The sequence below is a fragment of the Ambystoma mexicanum genome, chromosome 14 (assembly GCF_040938575.1).
Source record: "Ambystoma mexicanum isolate Mex_15411 chromosome 14, UKY_AmexF1_1, whole genome shotgun sequence".
In the NCBI taxonomy this organism is placed as follows: Eukaryota; Metazoa; Chordata; class Amphibia; order Caudata; family Ambystomatidae; genus Ambystoma; species Ambystoma mexicanum.
In genome coordinates, this window is record NC_090940.1 from 568,887,375 (window position 1) to 568,903,446 (window position 16,072).

The 16,072-nt window shown below is 47.6% G+C and overlaps 1 protein-coding gene across 3 annotated transcripts in view; it reads right to left on the reverse strand.

Annotated features, from left to right (window-relative positions):
- Positions 1-335: 335 nt before the first annotated feature.
- SEL1L (SEL1L adaptor subunit of SYVN1 ubiquitin ligase) overlaps positions 336-16,072 on the reverse strand; it is a 524,285-nt gene continuing 508,548 nt past the window's right edge. For 2 of the 3 annotated variants that reach the window (XM_069637928.1, XM_069637929.1), the window contains exon 21: positions 835-1,550. In XM_069637928.1, coding sequence (XP_069494029.1) covers positions 1,302-1,550 — 249 coding nt within the window. In that variant the 3' untranslated portion in view covers positions 835-1,301. Of the gene's footprint in view, positions 1,551-16,072 lie in introns of all 3 variants that reach the window. The other variant, XM_069637930.1, reaches the window with a different exon arrangement.

A 16,072-nucleotide genomic window follows, 5' to 3' on the forward strand; every position in this document is an offset into this window, starting at 1 on the left:
AAAATCTGGGAACCAAGGCAGTAACACAATATGCAATATCCACTTGGACAACTCTCACCAACGGAGACCCTGTGCAACGAGCACACTATAAATGCCCATTACATTGGCAAAACTTTGAAAATAAATAAGGAACTAAACTCCCAAAGGTCAAGCTTTCCTAGTTTTCTGATATAGCAACCTTTGGTAATATTACAGATAACACATTTACTTTGAAAGTAAAATTTTGAATACTACTGTAAACATGATCCAGACCCACAAAGATGGTTTCTTGTGTTAAACTTTCTGTAGAGCCTCAAGTGTTGCACTGATCAGAAATAAAAAAGAACAGACGTGAAAACGTGGAATTACACCATTTATCTGTGCAGAACATTTTGTCTCCAAATGAGATGAAGCAATTTTATCACTTTTTTATTTAAATCCTACAAGTTTAATTAATTTACCCATCCTGCGTTCTGTCGAGCATCCCTCTTATCCCCAAATTGGTAAAAGTCTTCGGCCATTTAAAAAAATATATATACGTGATCTCCCGCCCTCCCGGTTTACTGCCTCCCCTCAATCGCAGCTGCTCTGCTTCGTGGGGGGACAACTTCGTTCTAAGGTTGGCGAACTTGCCCATGGACACAGCCTCAAGTCAGGACGAACAGCACAGTACATATTGCTTACTGCCCAGCAATACAAGTTTTGCAGAGCTGCCAAGAAGAATATTACCATTGTCAATGTTAAAAAGGAATCCGAAGGATTGAGAGCCACGGTGAACCAGAGACTCAAAGAAGCTTCTGGAGTAATCAGATAGGACCACTTGGAATACTTGGAGGGAAGGAATCGCTGATTGCATTTCCTTGGCATAATTCAGTTTTTTAAAAGTAATTTTCTCAGTTAAAGCGCAAACTCTGCCTGTTGCTCTTAAGAAAGACATGTTTCCCGCTGGCCCCCCTTTTTTTTTTAAAACAACGGTGAAACAGGTGAAATGACAATATGCCCTTAAGGATCTTCAGTCCATAGATTGTACAGACTATCAAAGCAGTTGAACAGGACTGTTTGCAAGAAAAAATAAAATGCACGAATACCACAGGCATCGCTGCTAAAACTGCAAACTGGTGTTCAAAAGGAATGGAAAAAAAGGAGAAAAAAGAATCCATTTAACACAGTTTTGCTCCAGGGAGATCAAAACAGGCAATTCAGTCTATGCAAAGAAAACATTACGTATTCCCTGATCCCAAAAAAATAGGGCATGGGCAAAATCCTTTTAAAGTTTCATTTTACATTGCAAAGGAAGAGATTGTTTGTCGAAGTGATGCTTTTCATGGTTGCTGTGGCTCCTGAGGATGTGCTGGCGGTTGCTGTGGTGGCCGTGGTTGCTGCTGTTCTGGCTGGGGTTCTGGTGGAGCTTGCCGTTGGCCTTGCCCGGCTCCTCTTGGTACAGCAGGATGTGGTCTTTGCCTATAAGCGATAACTGTTCCCAGCAGCAAGGCAATGATGGTCATGAGGTACAAGTCCCACTCTGGTCCAAGCAACTGGTCCATATCCACTTGTGAGAACAATTCCTTCACCTGTAAAATAAAAAAAAGAAAGCATTATTGAACATAAGACTTCCTTGTTAGCCATTTCCAAAACTGCATGTTAAAATGAAAAGTAATCTGCATCTGCTTTCATGTCTACTTGCTCTAGATTCGTTTGACCTGACCAACTGGCTACCTGTTTGTACTCGCCTTCTGTGTCAACTTGCCCCTCCCATTTTGTTACTGTGTTTGTTGCTTCATTAAAGGGGACCCGCTGTGAACATTTTTATTTGACAACCTTAAGGTAGTGGCATCTTGGAGGACAGGCCAGTGAAATATCCCCATAAAGTGCACTCACAAGTTCCAGTGTTCATCATGAGTCTTCCTCCTTCGCGCTCCGACCCCGTTAGCACAATGTTCACAATTGGTCTCCCTCATTCGGGCTTGGACCATGTATTCTCACTTTCTCCAGCATTGGATCCTTCGTAGATTCACATGCTTGAATATTCCCAGTCGTCAGACTGGGCATCCACTGTAATTTAAAATAATTATATGGGATACATGACTCACTGTAATTGCTTGTATCTGCTTAGATTCACATGCTGTGCATAGGCCGACATCTAGTGGAAGCTGCAGAGTATTACAGTTTGTTTTTCGAAACTCGTAAAGGGGCGTCAAACTAGGGCGTACCAGTAATACTATCCCTAGTGTGACGTCCACTGTACCCATGATCCCTCACGCTTGTAGGACTCTCAGATTGTATTTTTTCTGACATGAGGAGAAGCCCGAGTACAGAGTATCCAAGCAGATAGACAGATGAGACTACAAGCATCCATGCACCTTCTCTCAGAGGGGAGGAAGGGCGGGTGAATGTGAATCTAAGCAGATACAAGCATCAGAAATACGACTACGGTGAGCAAGGTATCCCTTCTGAGGCTTGTGGAATCTGCTTAGATCACATGCTGGGCATAGATTAGCAGGCACTGTAAGAAGGAGGTGGGATGTGAGAAGGGTCATGAGCAAACAAATGTCTTAGAACCGATTGTCCCACTTGAGTATCTGTCTTGGAAGGAGTGTCAATGCAGTAGCGCTGAGTAAAAGTGTGAATAGAGCTCCATGTAGCTGCTTTGCAAATGGTTTCAAGGGGTACATTTGCAAAGAACGCCAGAGTGCCCCAGTACCTCTTGTAGAGTAGGCCTTTGGCGTAAAAGGCAGTGTCTTTTCTGAAAGGGAGTAGCACAGCTGGATACATTTGACTATCCATTTAGAGATGGCACCTTTAGAGACGCAATCTCCTTCTCTGCCTGTAGCTACGGAGACGAACAGTTGATCTGTCTTTCTTAGCGGTATGGTCTTGTCTACATAGTAGAGGACCACTCTTCTCACATCTAGCGTGTGTAGTTTCACCTCAGCAGAGCTTTTGGGTTCTTGGAAAAAAGCCAGTAGCTCAATGGACTGGTTAACATGGAATTTGGAAATAAACTTAGTTGAGAACCTAGGGTGAGTTCGTAGAACCAGTTTATCCTTATGTACAGCAAAGAAAGGATCCTGCACTGACAGAGCCTGAATTTCACTGACCCTTCTTATGGATGTAATGTCTACTAAGAAGGCAATCTTATAAGTCAGGTGTTTGAGACTAGCTTTATGCATGGGTTCAAGGGGGGGGGGGGGGCATGAGTTTAGCAAGCACCACATTAAGGTCCCAACCTATTGGTGGGTTAGAAATTGGAGGGTGGAGTCTCTTCACCCCTTCCATAAAGGCCTTAACAACTGGCACTTTCCACCATGACACCTTGCTATGGGAGGTGGTACAGGCTGACAGAGCCGCCAGGTGTACCTTGAGAGAATTAAATACCAACCCTGCGTCCAGCAGGTGGAGCACATAGGTGACAATATTGGAAGGAGTGCAATCAATTGGGTTGATTTGTTTATTCTGGCACCAAATTACGAATCCTTTCCTCTTATCAAAGTAACAGTGCCTTGTGTTAGGTTTTCTTGATTCTTTTAAAGATATCAATACATCTCTGTGGTAAATTGAGATGGCTAAACTCTGACTTAAGGAGCCATGCTGCCAAGTTCATCGAGTTGGGTTTAGGATGCACGGTTTGTCCTTCGTGCTGGGAGAGTAGGTTGTACCAGCAGGGGAGCCTGATAGGTTCACACACCGCCAGTTTGCGCAGGTCTGGGAACCACGGTTGTCTCACCCACATAGAAGCAACTAATATGAGCGTCATCGATTCTCTGTGCATCTTGCTGACCACCTTCCTCATCAGATGGGTTGGTGGAAAGCGTATGCAAACATCCCTGACCAGTTCATCCATAGAGCCTGGCTGGGGAAACAGGATGCGAATTCTGGGCATTGTCTGTTTTCGCTTGTGGCGAATGGGTCTATAGTGGGGAAACCCCACTGAGAGAAGAGATCTTCTACGAGTTCTTTGTGAAGACGTCATTTGTGTTCTTCTGGGAGGGGATCTCTGCTCAAAGCATCCGCTAGTGAGTTGAGATCCCCTGGAACATGTTGAGACAACAGGTAAATGTACTATCTGAGTGCACATATCCACATTTTCTGGGCAAGCCTGAACAGATTTGGCGAACAAGTGCCCCCTTGTTTGTTTATGTAAAACAGAGCCGTTGTGCTGTCTGTTAGGATCTGCACTGACAGGATGGATATGTGGGGTTTGAACACCCGAAGCGCTCTGAAGACTGCCAGAAGTTCTAGCAGGTTGATGCGATTCTGAGCCACTGTGTGAGACCAGAGACCTTGAGCTGTGTGGTGAAGGAGGTGTGCTCCCCACCCTGACAGGGACGCGTCCGTTGCGACTACGGCCTGTATTTCTGGATCGTAAAAGGGTTTCCCCCTTGAAAGATTTTCTCTTGTCCACCAGCGAGGACTCTGTACCTGTGTTGGTGAAACAACCACTAGATCGTCCGACTGACCACTTGCCTGAGACCACTGTTTCACCAACCATTCCTGCATGGGACTCATGCGCAGACACGCGTGGGGAACCAGGTAAATGCATGATGCCATCATGCCTAGTAAACACATCGATTTGCGCACCCGATAGGACTGATATTGAGGAATTTGCAGTAACAGATTCCGAATTCTTTCCTCTGATGGAAAGGCCAACCCCTCCTTGGTGTTCAGGACAGCTCCTAGGAACTGTTTGTAGGCGTTTGGCACCAGGCTTGATTTTTTCTTGTTTATTGAGAAACCCAATGGAAAGAGGAGGTCGATTGTTCTTTGAATATTGGATCTGCAAATTACGGAGGTTTCCCCTGTGATGAGCCAGTCGTCCAGGTAAGGGTACATTGGGATTGCCTCCCTGCGTAGGTGCGCTGCCACCACCGCCAGTACTTTGGTGAAAACCCTTTGAGCTGAGGCTATACCGAAGGGCAGCACTTTGAACTGGTAGTGCTGGCTGTCTACCTTGAAATGCAAGAATCTTCTGTGCGCTGGTAACATGGAAATATGAAAATAGACATCTTTCATATCCAATGTTGCCATGTAATCTCCTCTTTATAGAAGGGGGGATTACTTCCTGGAGTGTAGTCATGCAAAATTTTTGAGGCTTGACATACTTCTTTGCAGGGCATGAGTCTAATACTCGGAGCATCGTTAGATCTTTTTTTGGCATAAGGAAGTAAGTTGAATAAAAACCCTTGTTTACCTGGTTGCCCGGGACGAGTTCTATCGCGTCCTTTGCAAGAAGAATGACGATCTCCTCGAGGATGATTCTTTGGTGCTCCAAGGAGTGTATTTTCTGTCTTGGAGGATGGTCGCGTGGGCGTTCCAATAGTTCAATACAGTATCCTGCGGACACTGGACAGCACCCATCTGTCAGAAGTGATCCCTTGCCATGCGTGGGTGAAGGTGGAACTATACTCCCCTACTGGGGATGCATGGCAAGGGACCCGGAGCAGAACGTCACTGTTTGTTGGGAGGCGTAGCGCCTCTACGTGGGCTGCCTCTCCCCCTACCACGGCGCCTCTTTTGACCTCTGGCGAAAACCTGGGTAGCTTGTTGGTTGCTGCCCCACAATGTTCCTTGGTTCTGAAAGTAATGGGACCCTCTCTGGGAATTTTGGCCGCAAGAGCGACGAAAATTATTATTTCCCCGCTGGTTAGTGGGTTTATTAGTTAGTTGGCCAAGGGACTTTAAGGTGTCATATTCGTCCTTAGCCGTCTTAAGCGCTTCCTCCACTGCTTTTCCAAACAGGACGTTTGGTTCTACCGGCATGTCAATGAGGGTGGCTTGGGTCTCGGATTTAAACCCCGACTGCCTCAGCCAAGCGGGTCTCTTGATTACTGTGCTTTCTGCAATAAGCCTCCCTGCATTGTCTGCTGCATCGAAGTTAGCCTTGAGAATGCATCCGGACACTGATCTTCCTTCCGAGCAATCTAGGCCAACTGGCTCTTTAGAGGCTCTGGTGCGGAGGCAACGAGGGCAGCTACCTGTTCCCATTGATGGCAGTTGTAGCTTGCCAGCAGAGTGGGGGTGTTAGCTATTCGTGCTTGGTAAGCCAAAGTGGATGCCACTTTTCTTCCTAGCCCATATATTCTCTTGCTCTCCTTGTCCGGGCGAGCTTCTGAAGATGCTAGTGGTGTTCCCGCCCTCTTCCTGGTGGTTGTAACCACTAATGAGTCGAGTTTTAGCTGACCCCTTATGTAAAGTGGGTCGGAGGGGGCGGTCCTGAATAACTTCTCTATTTGTGGGTTAACTGTCCGAGTAAGATTAGGGGTGAACAGAGAAGGATCGATTCTGCATTGAATAGACTTTAGAATCGGGATGGCTTGGGCAATGGATCTTTTATCCCCTAGAATCTGCTCTGCAAAATCCCTCTCTTCTTGGGCCCTCTGAGTGTCAATTTGGAAATGGGCTGTAGCCTTGGCTAAAGCTTCTTTCAGCAAGAGCCGATTGTCAATAGGTGAGTCATTCACCGGGGGGTCCTTGGGAATAGGGGAGTCGAGACTATAGGCCTCCGCTTCGTCTTCCTCCTCCTCTTCCTGGTCCTCATCGTCTCCATAATAATCGACCCCAGCCTGGTCGTCTAGTATTTGTACTTCTGGATCCTCACTATACTGCTGGTAAGGTTCAACAGTGAATGGGTCTGAAATCAGCCCCTGAACTGGAGTCTCAGTATAGAGTCTCTTAGTAGGAGGTTGAGGGTCTTTGGATCCCAAAGGGGCGGAGGTATCAGGGGTATTGTGATAGCTCTGGACGTAGTTAGGGTCTTTTTCATAAAACTCTACAAAAAAATGACATTCTCGTCATTACTCTGTCAATGTCTTCCGAGTGCCATTCCTTGGAACTAGGAATTACTCTTTCCTGCTGTGGTTCCTCTTCTAATCCCATATCCTGGGGAGTGGGAGAGAATCTTTGGCCTAGTGATGGGGTCAGTGGCCTTGGACTTTTCTAAAGATTTGGGGTGCTTCTCCTTCTGAATCTCGTGTTCAGAGGCTTTTTTTATGTTGTGTATCCCCCTTCCCATGTGTAGAGGAATGTTTCCCTGGCCCCTTGGACTTTCCTGAATCTTTCGACGCCTGGCGTCGAGATACAGAGGTGGGATCACGAGATTCGGGAGTCTTAGAAGAGGGGCGTTGAATCTCAGAAGCAGACGTCGAACGAACTGCCGGAGTAGTCTTCAAACGTGTTGCTTGGGGGTAGAGGTCGGATTCGTCTTCTGACGACCATACCTCTGACTTTATGTAAAGTGACACTCTTAGCAATCGTAGACGGTTGCTGTGTGTCATGGGGCGACCGTGACCTGGAACGCCCAGAGGACACAGATTCTGCGGAGCGCGCACTTTGTGCCTTCTTCTGCCGATCACTCAACACGCGTGTCAAATCTTGGGTGGGGTTAGTGTGTTTAGAGGAAGAAGTGTGGGTAGCGCCGGGTGTTTACCCCATAACTGCCCTGCCGGACAGTCCTCCGAGGTCAGGGGCTTGCGCTTGGGTGCCTAACGACACCCCTGTGCCCTCGCCATCCGATATGGCGGTGTTGCTGCCATCCCTGAAGGAACCCACAGCGCCCATGGCCTCGAGTTGCCTGGCATAGTGGGCCCACGTTTGGTCGAGCGGTCCTTAAGTGTCTTGGATTTGAAGAGCTTACAAGCGCTACAATTCGCCTTGGGGTGGTCCTTTGGAAGACACAGGTTACAGGTGTTATGTTTATCTACCCAGGGGTACTTACGGTTACACTTGGGGCAGAATTTAAATGGAGTACTCTCCATATGTCAATATCCTTCAGGGGGCGGGTATATATAGTAAAAAAGGAGTGTGTGTGTGAGTATATCCACCCCCCACTCTCCCTACTTGCAGGGCCGAGGCAAAAGGCCTTCCGAGGCCTGGGCCGAGGCCAGAGGCCTTCCGAGGCCCAAAGTCCGTCGTGTAGTCTCAACGGCTGTTCGTCCTCAAGTATCGGCGTCGATCTTCAGCGATCTTTGACGTGGGATTTGAGAACGGGGATTTTTCAATAAATCTATGATAAATGGCTAAAAGCCAGGGAACTCTGCAACTATGCTTCCAACAAGTATGGCAGAAAAAAACAATCTGAGGGTCCTACACGCGTGAGGGTCACACTAGGGATAGTATTACTGGCACGCCCTAGTTCGACACCCCTTTTTGAGTTTCTAAAAACAAACTGTAATACTCTGCAGCTTCCGCTAGATGTCAGCCTATGCACAGCATGTGATCTAAGCAGATTCCACAAGCATCAGAAATAAATATACATTCTTTCCATAGGAAAGGGCAATGTGTTGAGGGGACCCATTTCTTTGTGGGGACCTTGTGACCACTGAAATTGTGGATGCATCCCTATGTCTGGAAGTGAAGGGCCCCAAGAGTGGAACTCTTTAGCTTCTGTTGAACTCCAATATGATTCGCTGCATGGACTGCATCAGTGTAGGATCAAAGGGGTCAGTGACATCCTCAGTGGTGGTATGCCATGGTGGACTATTTGCTGTCGGAGTGGGAGTGAGTTTTCACCCATATTGTCAATGTTAGAGTATTCCTCTTGGAGAATAATATCTGGTAATTCCACCATCTCCTTAACTGGTAATAACTGGATTGTTTCAGGCTCTTCGCATCCTCCTGTAGTAGAGTGGAGTGTATCAGACAGGTCCTTAGTCGTATTTGGGCTTTCCTCCGTGGATGGCGTGTTTACCGTCGACGCGACGATCGTGGACTGCTTTTCTGGCCTAATCCTTTCCATAGACACGGGTGTTGGTGGATAACGATGTGTTTCGTGGACAAGGTGGATTTTTTCGTCAACGAGGACATTTTTAATGTGGTCATGGACGGGTTTTCCTTCATGGACGGTTTGGGCATCGACTAACTACTGTCATTTTTGGTACCACTACTGCTCATGGACGAAGTACACGTCGAAGACGGCCCTGTAGTTGGGCGTTCCCCAAATGAAGGTTTAGATGCTGTCTCCTTAACTTTTGGATGTTCTTTTTCCTTCATGATGGCCTTTCTTATCCACAGAGCTTGAGAAAGGCTTAAGGGAGCTTTTCTTTACCCTTTTCCTGCTCTTGTGAGGTGTGGAGTTTCCCCCTTTCCACTGAAGAGGACCTTCTCTTGGAAGTTTGTCTCTCAGTTCCCTTGTGAAATGTTACTGGGGCTGTTTTAGCAGATTCTTCATCAGAAAATTAGCACTTGGTCTCCAGATGTAACAGCAGCCTTCTGTGCCTGTCTTGTAGTGTCTTGTTGGTGAAGGTTTTGCAGATCAGTAAATGCACTGTTCATGGGGATCCCTCATGTACACCAACTTCTTTCTGCACCTGCTGCAATCCTCCTCAGCCATGGTGCCAAGGTGGTCTTTACTCGATTAAAAAAAGGTGGGGAAATGTTCCAGTAAGTCACAGATGGTAGTGACTAGATGAATTTGATAAAGTGAAACAACATGTAGCTTGTAAAGCTTAAATAGAAAAAAACTGATGAAAGCTCAGAGAGCTGAGAGGATTCTTCCTGTCTGGTAGACTGGTATGAAAAATCTGAAGATGGCTGCCTGGGGTGGAGCTTAAGCCCTGCCACCTCATTGTTTGGGGTCATAAAGGACCAAAGTGTGGTGGGGGGACTGCATAAGTGAATGACTTATTAGAAATAGTAGGCAATCCTCATTGCCTTTTCCTATGGAAACAATATATAAAGGACGGCTCTTTTAGCGGCGGCTCCATGATGTATCTGCAGGTATCCGCAGGAGAAGCACGAAGCCAACAATGAGTAAGTGTGGCAAGGGCAGGGACTGAAGCAACTACTTCACACCATACTACCCTACCACTCAACCCTAGAAGCTACACTATTGTAAAAATCTTCATACTGTTAGCATTGCATCTAGAAGGCCTGCCTAATAGCATATCTGTGGTATAGTTGCATTTAGAGGTCCGCCATAATAGCATATCTGTGGTATAGTTGCATTTAGAGGTCCGCCATAATAGCATATCTGTGGTATAGTTGCATTTATAGGTCCGCCATATAGCATATCTGTGGTATAGTTGCATTTGAGAGCCTGCCTAATAGCATATCTGTGGTTTAAATAGAACTGGAAAGCCTGCCTAATAGCATATCTGTGGCATAGTTGCACTTAGAAGTCCACCATATTAGCATATCTGTGGTATAGTTACAACTAGAAAGCCTGCCTAATAGCATATCTGTGGCAGTGTTGCATTTAGAAAGTGTGCCTAATAGCATATCTGTGGTATAGTTGCATTTCTGTGATCTAGTTGTATTTAGCAAGCGTCCCTAATAGCATATTTGTGCCTAATAGCATATCTGTGGTATATTTACTTCTACAAAGCCTGCCTAATAGCATACCTTGCTTGCATTTAGAAGTGCCCCTAATAGCATCCTCTCTAAACAAAACTGAATTTTGAAGTGTGCCTAATAGCATGCCCTGGTTGACCTTAGAAGTGTCCCTAATATCCTTTCTGTGCAAAATTGTATTACATTACCTAATGCATATCTGTGGCACAATTGCATTTACAAAGTCTGCCCTATAGCTTACCTATGTCATAATTGCAATCAGAAACTCTATAGCATACCTGTGTCATAATCCATTTGAAAGTTGCATTTAGAAAGTTTACCCTATTGCGTATGTGTATCATAACTGCATTTAGAAATCCTCCTAAAAGCATATCTCTGGCATTGTTACATTCAAAGTTCTCCCTAATAGCATACCTGTACCCAGCTTGCTAGAGGAAATCTAACCAACAGCATAACTATGCTGGAGTTGCAACTGGATAGGCCGCCTAATAGCATATCTAAGGTCTAGCTAATTTTCAAAAGCCCCTAAAGGCATATCTGCAGCCAAGTTTACAATTAGTACATTAAAACGTAGAATAAGTGAATAATATCACCCTGCTTAGTGAACCTAGAAACCGTGAATAATCTGACAGTGATATAGCTGAACTTACAAAGTCCAAATACAAAGTGTAACTTGCATCTGAAACTGTACCGAAAAGCAAGTACTGCCGTGGTACTGTTAATCACAGAAAGAGTGAACAATTAACATTGGGTGTTATAGCTAAAGTGTGATGATGTGAACGATATCTTCCATCCTATCTATATCACAGTCAGTAACCATGCGTGCACCCACTCCACCAAGGTCCACCAGAAACGACCCCCGTGCACCGCCCCCGCCCTCCAGCCAGCCCTGCCTCCCGTCTCCCCCTCCCCTAATCATCCCACCCTCCACCACATCCCCTACCCATCCCCTCTCAAAACACCAAGCCAGAGGGGCATGATGGCGAGCCAACCACCCTAAAACACCTGCTCCTCCCAACCTCTCCACCGATCAGCCTACTATGATCATACCCGCTCCCCTCACTAGCCTTCCATGCACACCTTGCTCATCAATCATGCACCACCCGTTTTTCCCCCATCATCCCCGCCTGACCACTCCCCTTCCCCTCCCTAAAAACTGCACGCCTAGCCCTAGCAATAACTGAAGCGTCATCTCTCTCCCCCTCTAGCCCCCCCCTACACTCTTGCACACACCAATCGCAACAAAGACACTAAAGAGGAAACGTACCTGGTCCCCTCAATCTCTCAGCACTCATCGCCTCCCCTGTCCCGACCCACCACCGCATTCCCCCAATCACCACCCCCCCACGCCTCACTGTGCCTGAAACCCCTCTCTTGATGTCTCACTGACCACAACTGAAACTCCCAACCCCCACCTTCAAATCCCCCTTGCCAAACTCAATCACCCTAACACACACGTCCACCCACTCCCACCCAAAACCCGCCAACTTTTCTGCTTGCCCACTCTTCCCATCGACCATCATCCAGCCCACCCCTCACGTGCTCCAGTTTCCTCCCTATCCCCCCAACCCCCATCGCTGCAGCTCCGACACCAACCTCATCTACCAAAGTGAATTGCATCCTATTTAATTCTCGATCCGTAGCAAAAAACAGACATCATCTTTGACCTGCTCGCTTCTGACAAACCAGACCTGGTCTTCATCACCGAAACCTGGGTCTCAGACGACTTCACCCCTATCGCAAATGAAGCCTTCCCGCCCGACTACTCCCTCATCCCGCTGAACCGCCTCTCTAGAGGAGGAGGAATAGCATTTGCATTCAAGTCTCACTTCCACGCCTCAATCATCGACAACCAACCTTCCATTCCTTCCTGCGAATCACTCCTCGTTAAACTATCCCTTTCCCCTTCGTTCTCACACAGCTTCCTAACAATCTACAGACCCCCTGGCTACGATAGACAATTCTCAAACAACCTCTGCGACTCTATTGCCACCCTTCAACTAAACCATCCCAACCTCACCCTTCTAGGAGATTTCAACATATGGCTCGATATTCCCACCAATCCTATGACACACTCTCTGGTTGACGGCCTAGACGCGATTAACCTCCAGCCCCACATAAACGGCCTGACTCACTGTAAAGGACACACTCTTGATGCCATCTTCATCTCCCACAACCGGATACATCTAAACCCCCCCCCCCCCCACCCCTATCATCTGGTCCGATCACTTCATTGTTTCTTTCACCATTTGCTCATCCGACACGCCTCCCGTACCAGAACCTGAACCTCCAAATCTATGCAAATGCTGGAAAAAACTAATAATCCTTCCTGACCCAGCTGACACACTCCTCCAGTTTCCTCCGCCGACCTGCCGACTCAATCAACTAACCCCCGACGCCTTTGACTCATGGCTCAACACCACACTAATGCGATTCACACCCTCTTGCAAACCATCAGCCGCCGTGGCCTTTTTCCCTAGATGGTTCACACCTGAATTGAAGACCAGTAAACAACTATACAAATACCTAGAACGCAAATGGTGGAATGACAAAACCCCCTTAAGAAGATACACCTTGGCCCGGCACCTTCATAAGTACAAGGCCGAAAACCAGAAAGCAAAAAAAGCCCATTACAACTCCTGAATCCTAAACTGTAAAAACCCAAGCAAAGAACTTCACAAAATCATCACTGAATTCACCAAATCTTCATGCACCACCACTGTCCAGACACCCTCACAATCGCTGTGCGACTCACTCTCTCTCCACTTTTACACCACAGCTCTCGAAAGAACATCTTAACCATCAAACAAGCACTCTTACACCCACCAGGCAACCCACCCCCCATACCAGCCAACCCACCGCCTGCGACCACTACCCAACCAACGTTTGACTCCTTCAGTCCAATTTCACCCGACCAATTTCTCAAACTTCTCTCTGCCCGCAAACCATCTGGCTCTCCACTAGACCCTTGCACGGCCACAACCCTCAAATAACGTTTTGTTTCTGCCTGTGCAGGAGAACACGCAAGATCCATCATAAATGACTCCCTCTTCTCGGGAATTTTTCCCGACACATTCAAAACGGTTCATGTCAAACCTCTAATAAAAAAAACCCTCGCTCGACCCTCTTGAGCCCAAAAATGATCGCTCTATCTCAAACACCATGTTCTTTGCTAAACTCATCAACCGAACCGCTTACTCCCAAATGAATGCCTTTGTCGAAGCCAACAATCTCCTACGCCCTGCACAATCAGGTTTCAGAGCCAGACACGGAACTGAAACCACCCTAACCTCAATCTGGGATGACCTTATAAATACAGCAGACTCCACGGGTTGCGCCGCTTTAATCCTTCTTGACCTATCCGCCGCCTTCGGTACAATCACTCAATCCTCCTTGACCACCTCCACTCCCTAGGAATTCGTGGAACTGCTCTCAAATGGATAGCATTGTTCCTCAAAGATAGGAACCAAATAACCCTACTCGCCAACTATTCCTCCGAAGTCCGATCAGTCGACACGGGAGTTCCACAAGGAGCTTGCTTATCAGCCCTCTTGATCAATCTCTACATGGCCACCCTCCCACGAATAATTCAGTCACACAACATCCTGTGTTCCAACTATGCTGATGACACAACTAATTCTAAAACTCCTGAACTCCAAACCTAACTGCCAACCTGAGCTCGCTTCCTGCCTGCTCGACATAGAGCTCTGGATGACCTCTTGCTAAACCTCTCCAAACCCGAAATCATGGTATGTGGCAACTCCAAACTTCTTCCACATCCACTACCCTGGCCATCTGCCATGGGCAACTCACCGACTCCCTCCAAGTCAGTAAAAAACCTTGGATGCACCCTACACTCTGACCCAACACTCTTGCACCAAGTCAACAACGTCTCAAAGTCCTGCCACTACTACCTAAAAACTCTTAGACGCATCTTTCCATACTTCTCCTTTCCCAACAGACTCTCCCAGGTCCAATCAATTGTTTTTTTTTTAAATATTTTTTTAATTTTATTTTAAAATCAAACAAACACACTACAACTGTTTCAAAACATAGAAAGCATCATATTCCAGCACATTTTCATCAAAACTCCCCAACTCCCCCCTCCCCCCTTAAACTAGAGCCGATTCTCACATGTTGTTTACGGGAGCATCATTGGGTAGCACAATACTTAGGCAGTCATCATCCGGGTCCTTTGTTTCGTTGTCACCCTGGTGAGGGTTTGCCAACAAGGCCACCAGGCCAGCAAGGGCCCTACTTCCTCCTCGCCCCCCCTGGTGACCGCTTCAAACCAGACTACAGATTCAGCTTCCGCCGTCCTCAAGAGGTCTGTCCACCATAACTCCACCCTAGGTCTGTGGGCCGCCTTCCAGCCCATGGCAATCCTACGTTTGGCCAAAACATTAGCCAGGTCCATCATCTTGCTTATGTGTTTCAAAAGCCGGGGTCTAGGAAAAAAGCCCAAGGATGCATGACCAGGCCGATCCACATCCAGCACCCCCCCCTCCCCACCTGCCAGTTTCGTCTTGACCTCGTCCCAAAATCTATGCACCTCCGGGCAAGCCCAAAACATGTGTAGCAGTCCCGCATTCACCTCCCCACACCTGGGGCATTGCTGCGTAGTTGGTCCCCCAAACTTTGCAATCTTCCCGGGGGTTAAATAAGCCCTGTGGGTAACGTACAATTGAAGCTGTTGGAATCTCGCGTTTCGGGACACCTTTTTGTGGTACCTCTGAGCCCGTTCCCATTGCCCATCCGTCATGGGTCCTCCCACCTCCTCCTCCCAATCTTGTCTCAATTGGAGCAACTCCTTCCCTGCCCTTACTCGCAGGAGCTCATATATCCTTGATATTTCGTGCCCGCCCTCTGATACATCATACATGGTTTCCAGGGAGGCGTCTGGGTCTTTCGCTAGCACTGTCTCAGGCCATCTTTCTCTAGTCTTTTTCACAAGCCTAGTGTAGGTTATGTATTGGCCACCATGTACTCCCTTCTCTTCCTGCAACCTCTGAAAGTCCACTGCCTCCCCTTCCTGTCCGAGGGTGGCTAAGCCTACCTGTTCCCAGTATCTGCGGACCGATTCAAGTAGTTGAGAGTCACTCCCGCACAGCGCCGCCAAAGGGGCCTGCTGGGAGTACGGCTCCGAGTCCCCCGCAATCTTCCATGTCCTGTGCCAGATCTCCCAGCCCAGCCTCAGTAGCCGCCCCTTACCCACCAGTTTGTCTCTGCACAACCACACCACTTCCATCAGAAGGTATGGGGCTGTTTCTCCACGCAGGAGCCTGGCTTCCGCCGAGTCTTCAGCCGAGAGCCACCTGGCCACGTACTGCAGCTGCCGCGCCAGGTAATAGAGTTCAAAATTAGGCAGGCCTATTCCCCCCCCCCGCTGTCACATGGGTTCTGGAGCTTCCACAGAGCAACCCTATTCCTAGAGCTGCCCCACACGAAACCCCTGCACACGCTATGAAGTTTCGCGAATAGGCTCCTACGTATCAGAAACGGGACGTTTACGAAGAAGTGCAAAAGTCTAGGCAGGACCACCATCTTGAGCAAGGCCGCCCTCCCCATCATGGTCAGGGGCAATCTGGACCAAAATACCATGCTGTTCTTGATCCCCTCTATCGCCTTTTCCGTGTTGTGCTTGTGTTCTGCCTCGACCTTGTGGTAAATGTTTATTCCCAAATACCTAAATGTCAAAGGCTGCCATGGTATTGGCCGGACAGGCAGCCTCTGCACCGGGACATTACTATATCTGCCCAAAGGGAACAGACTGGACTTTCCAGGGTTCACCGATATGCCCGAGAGGTTA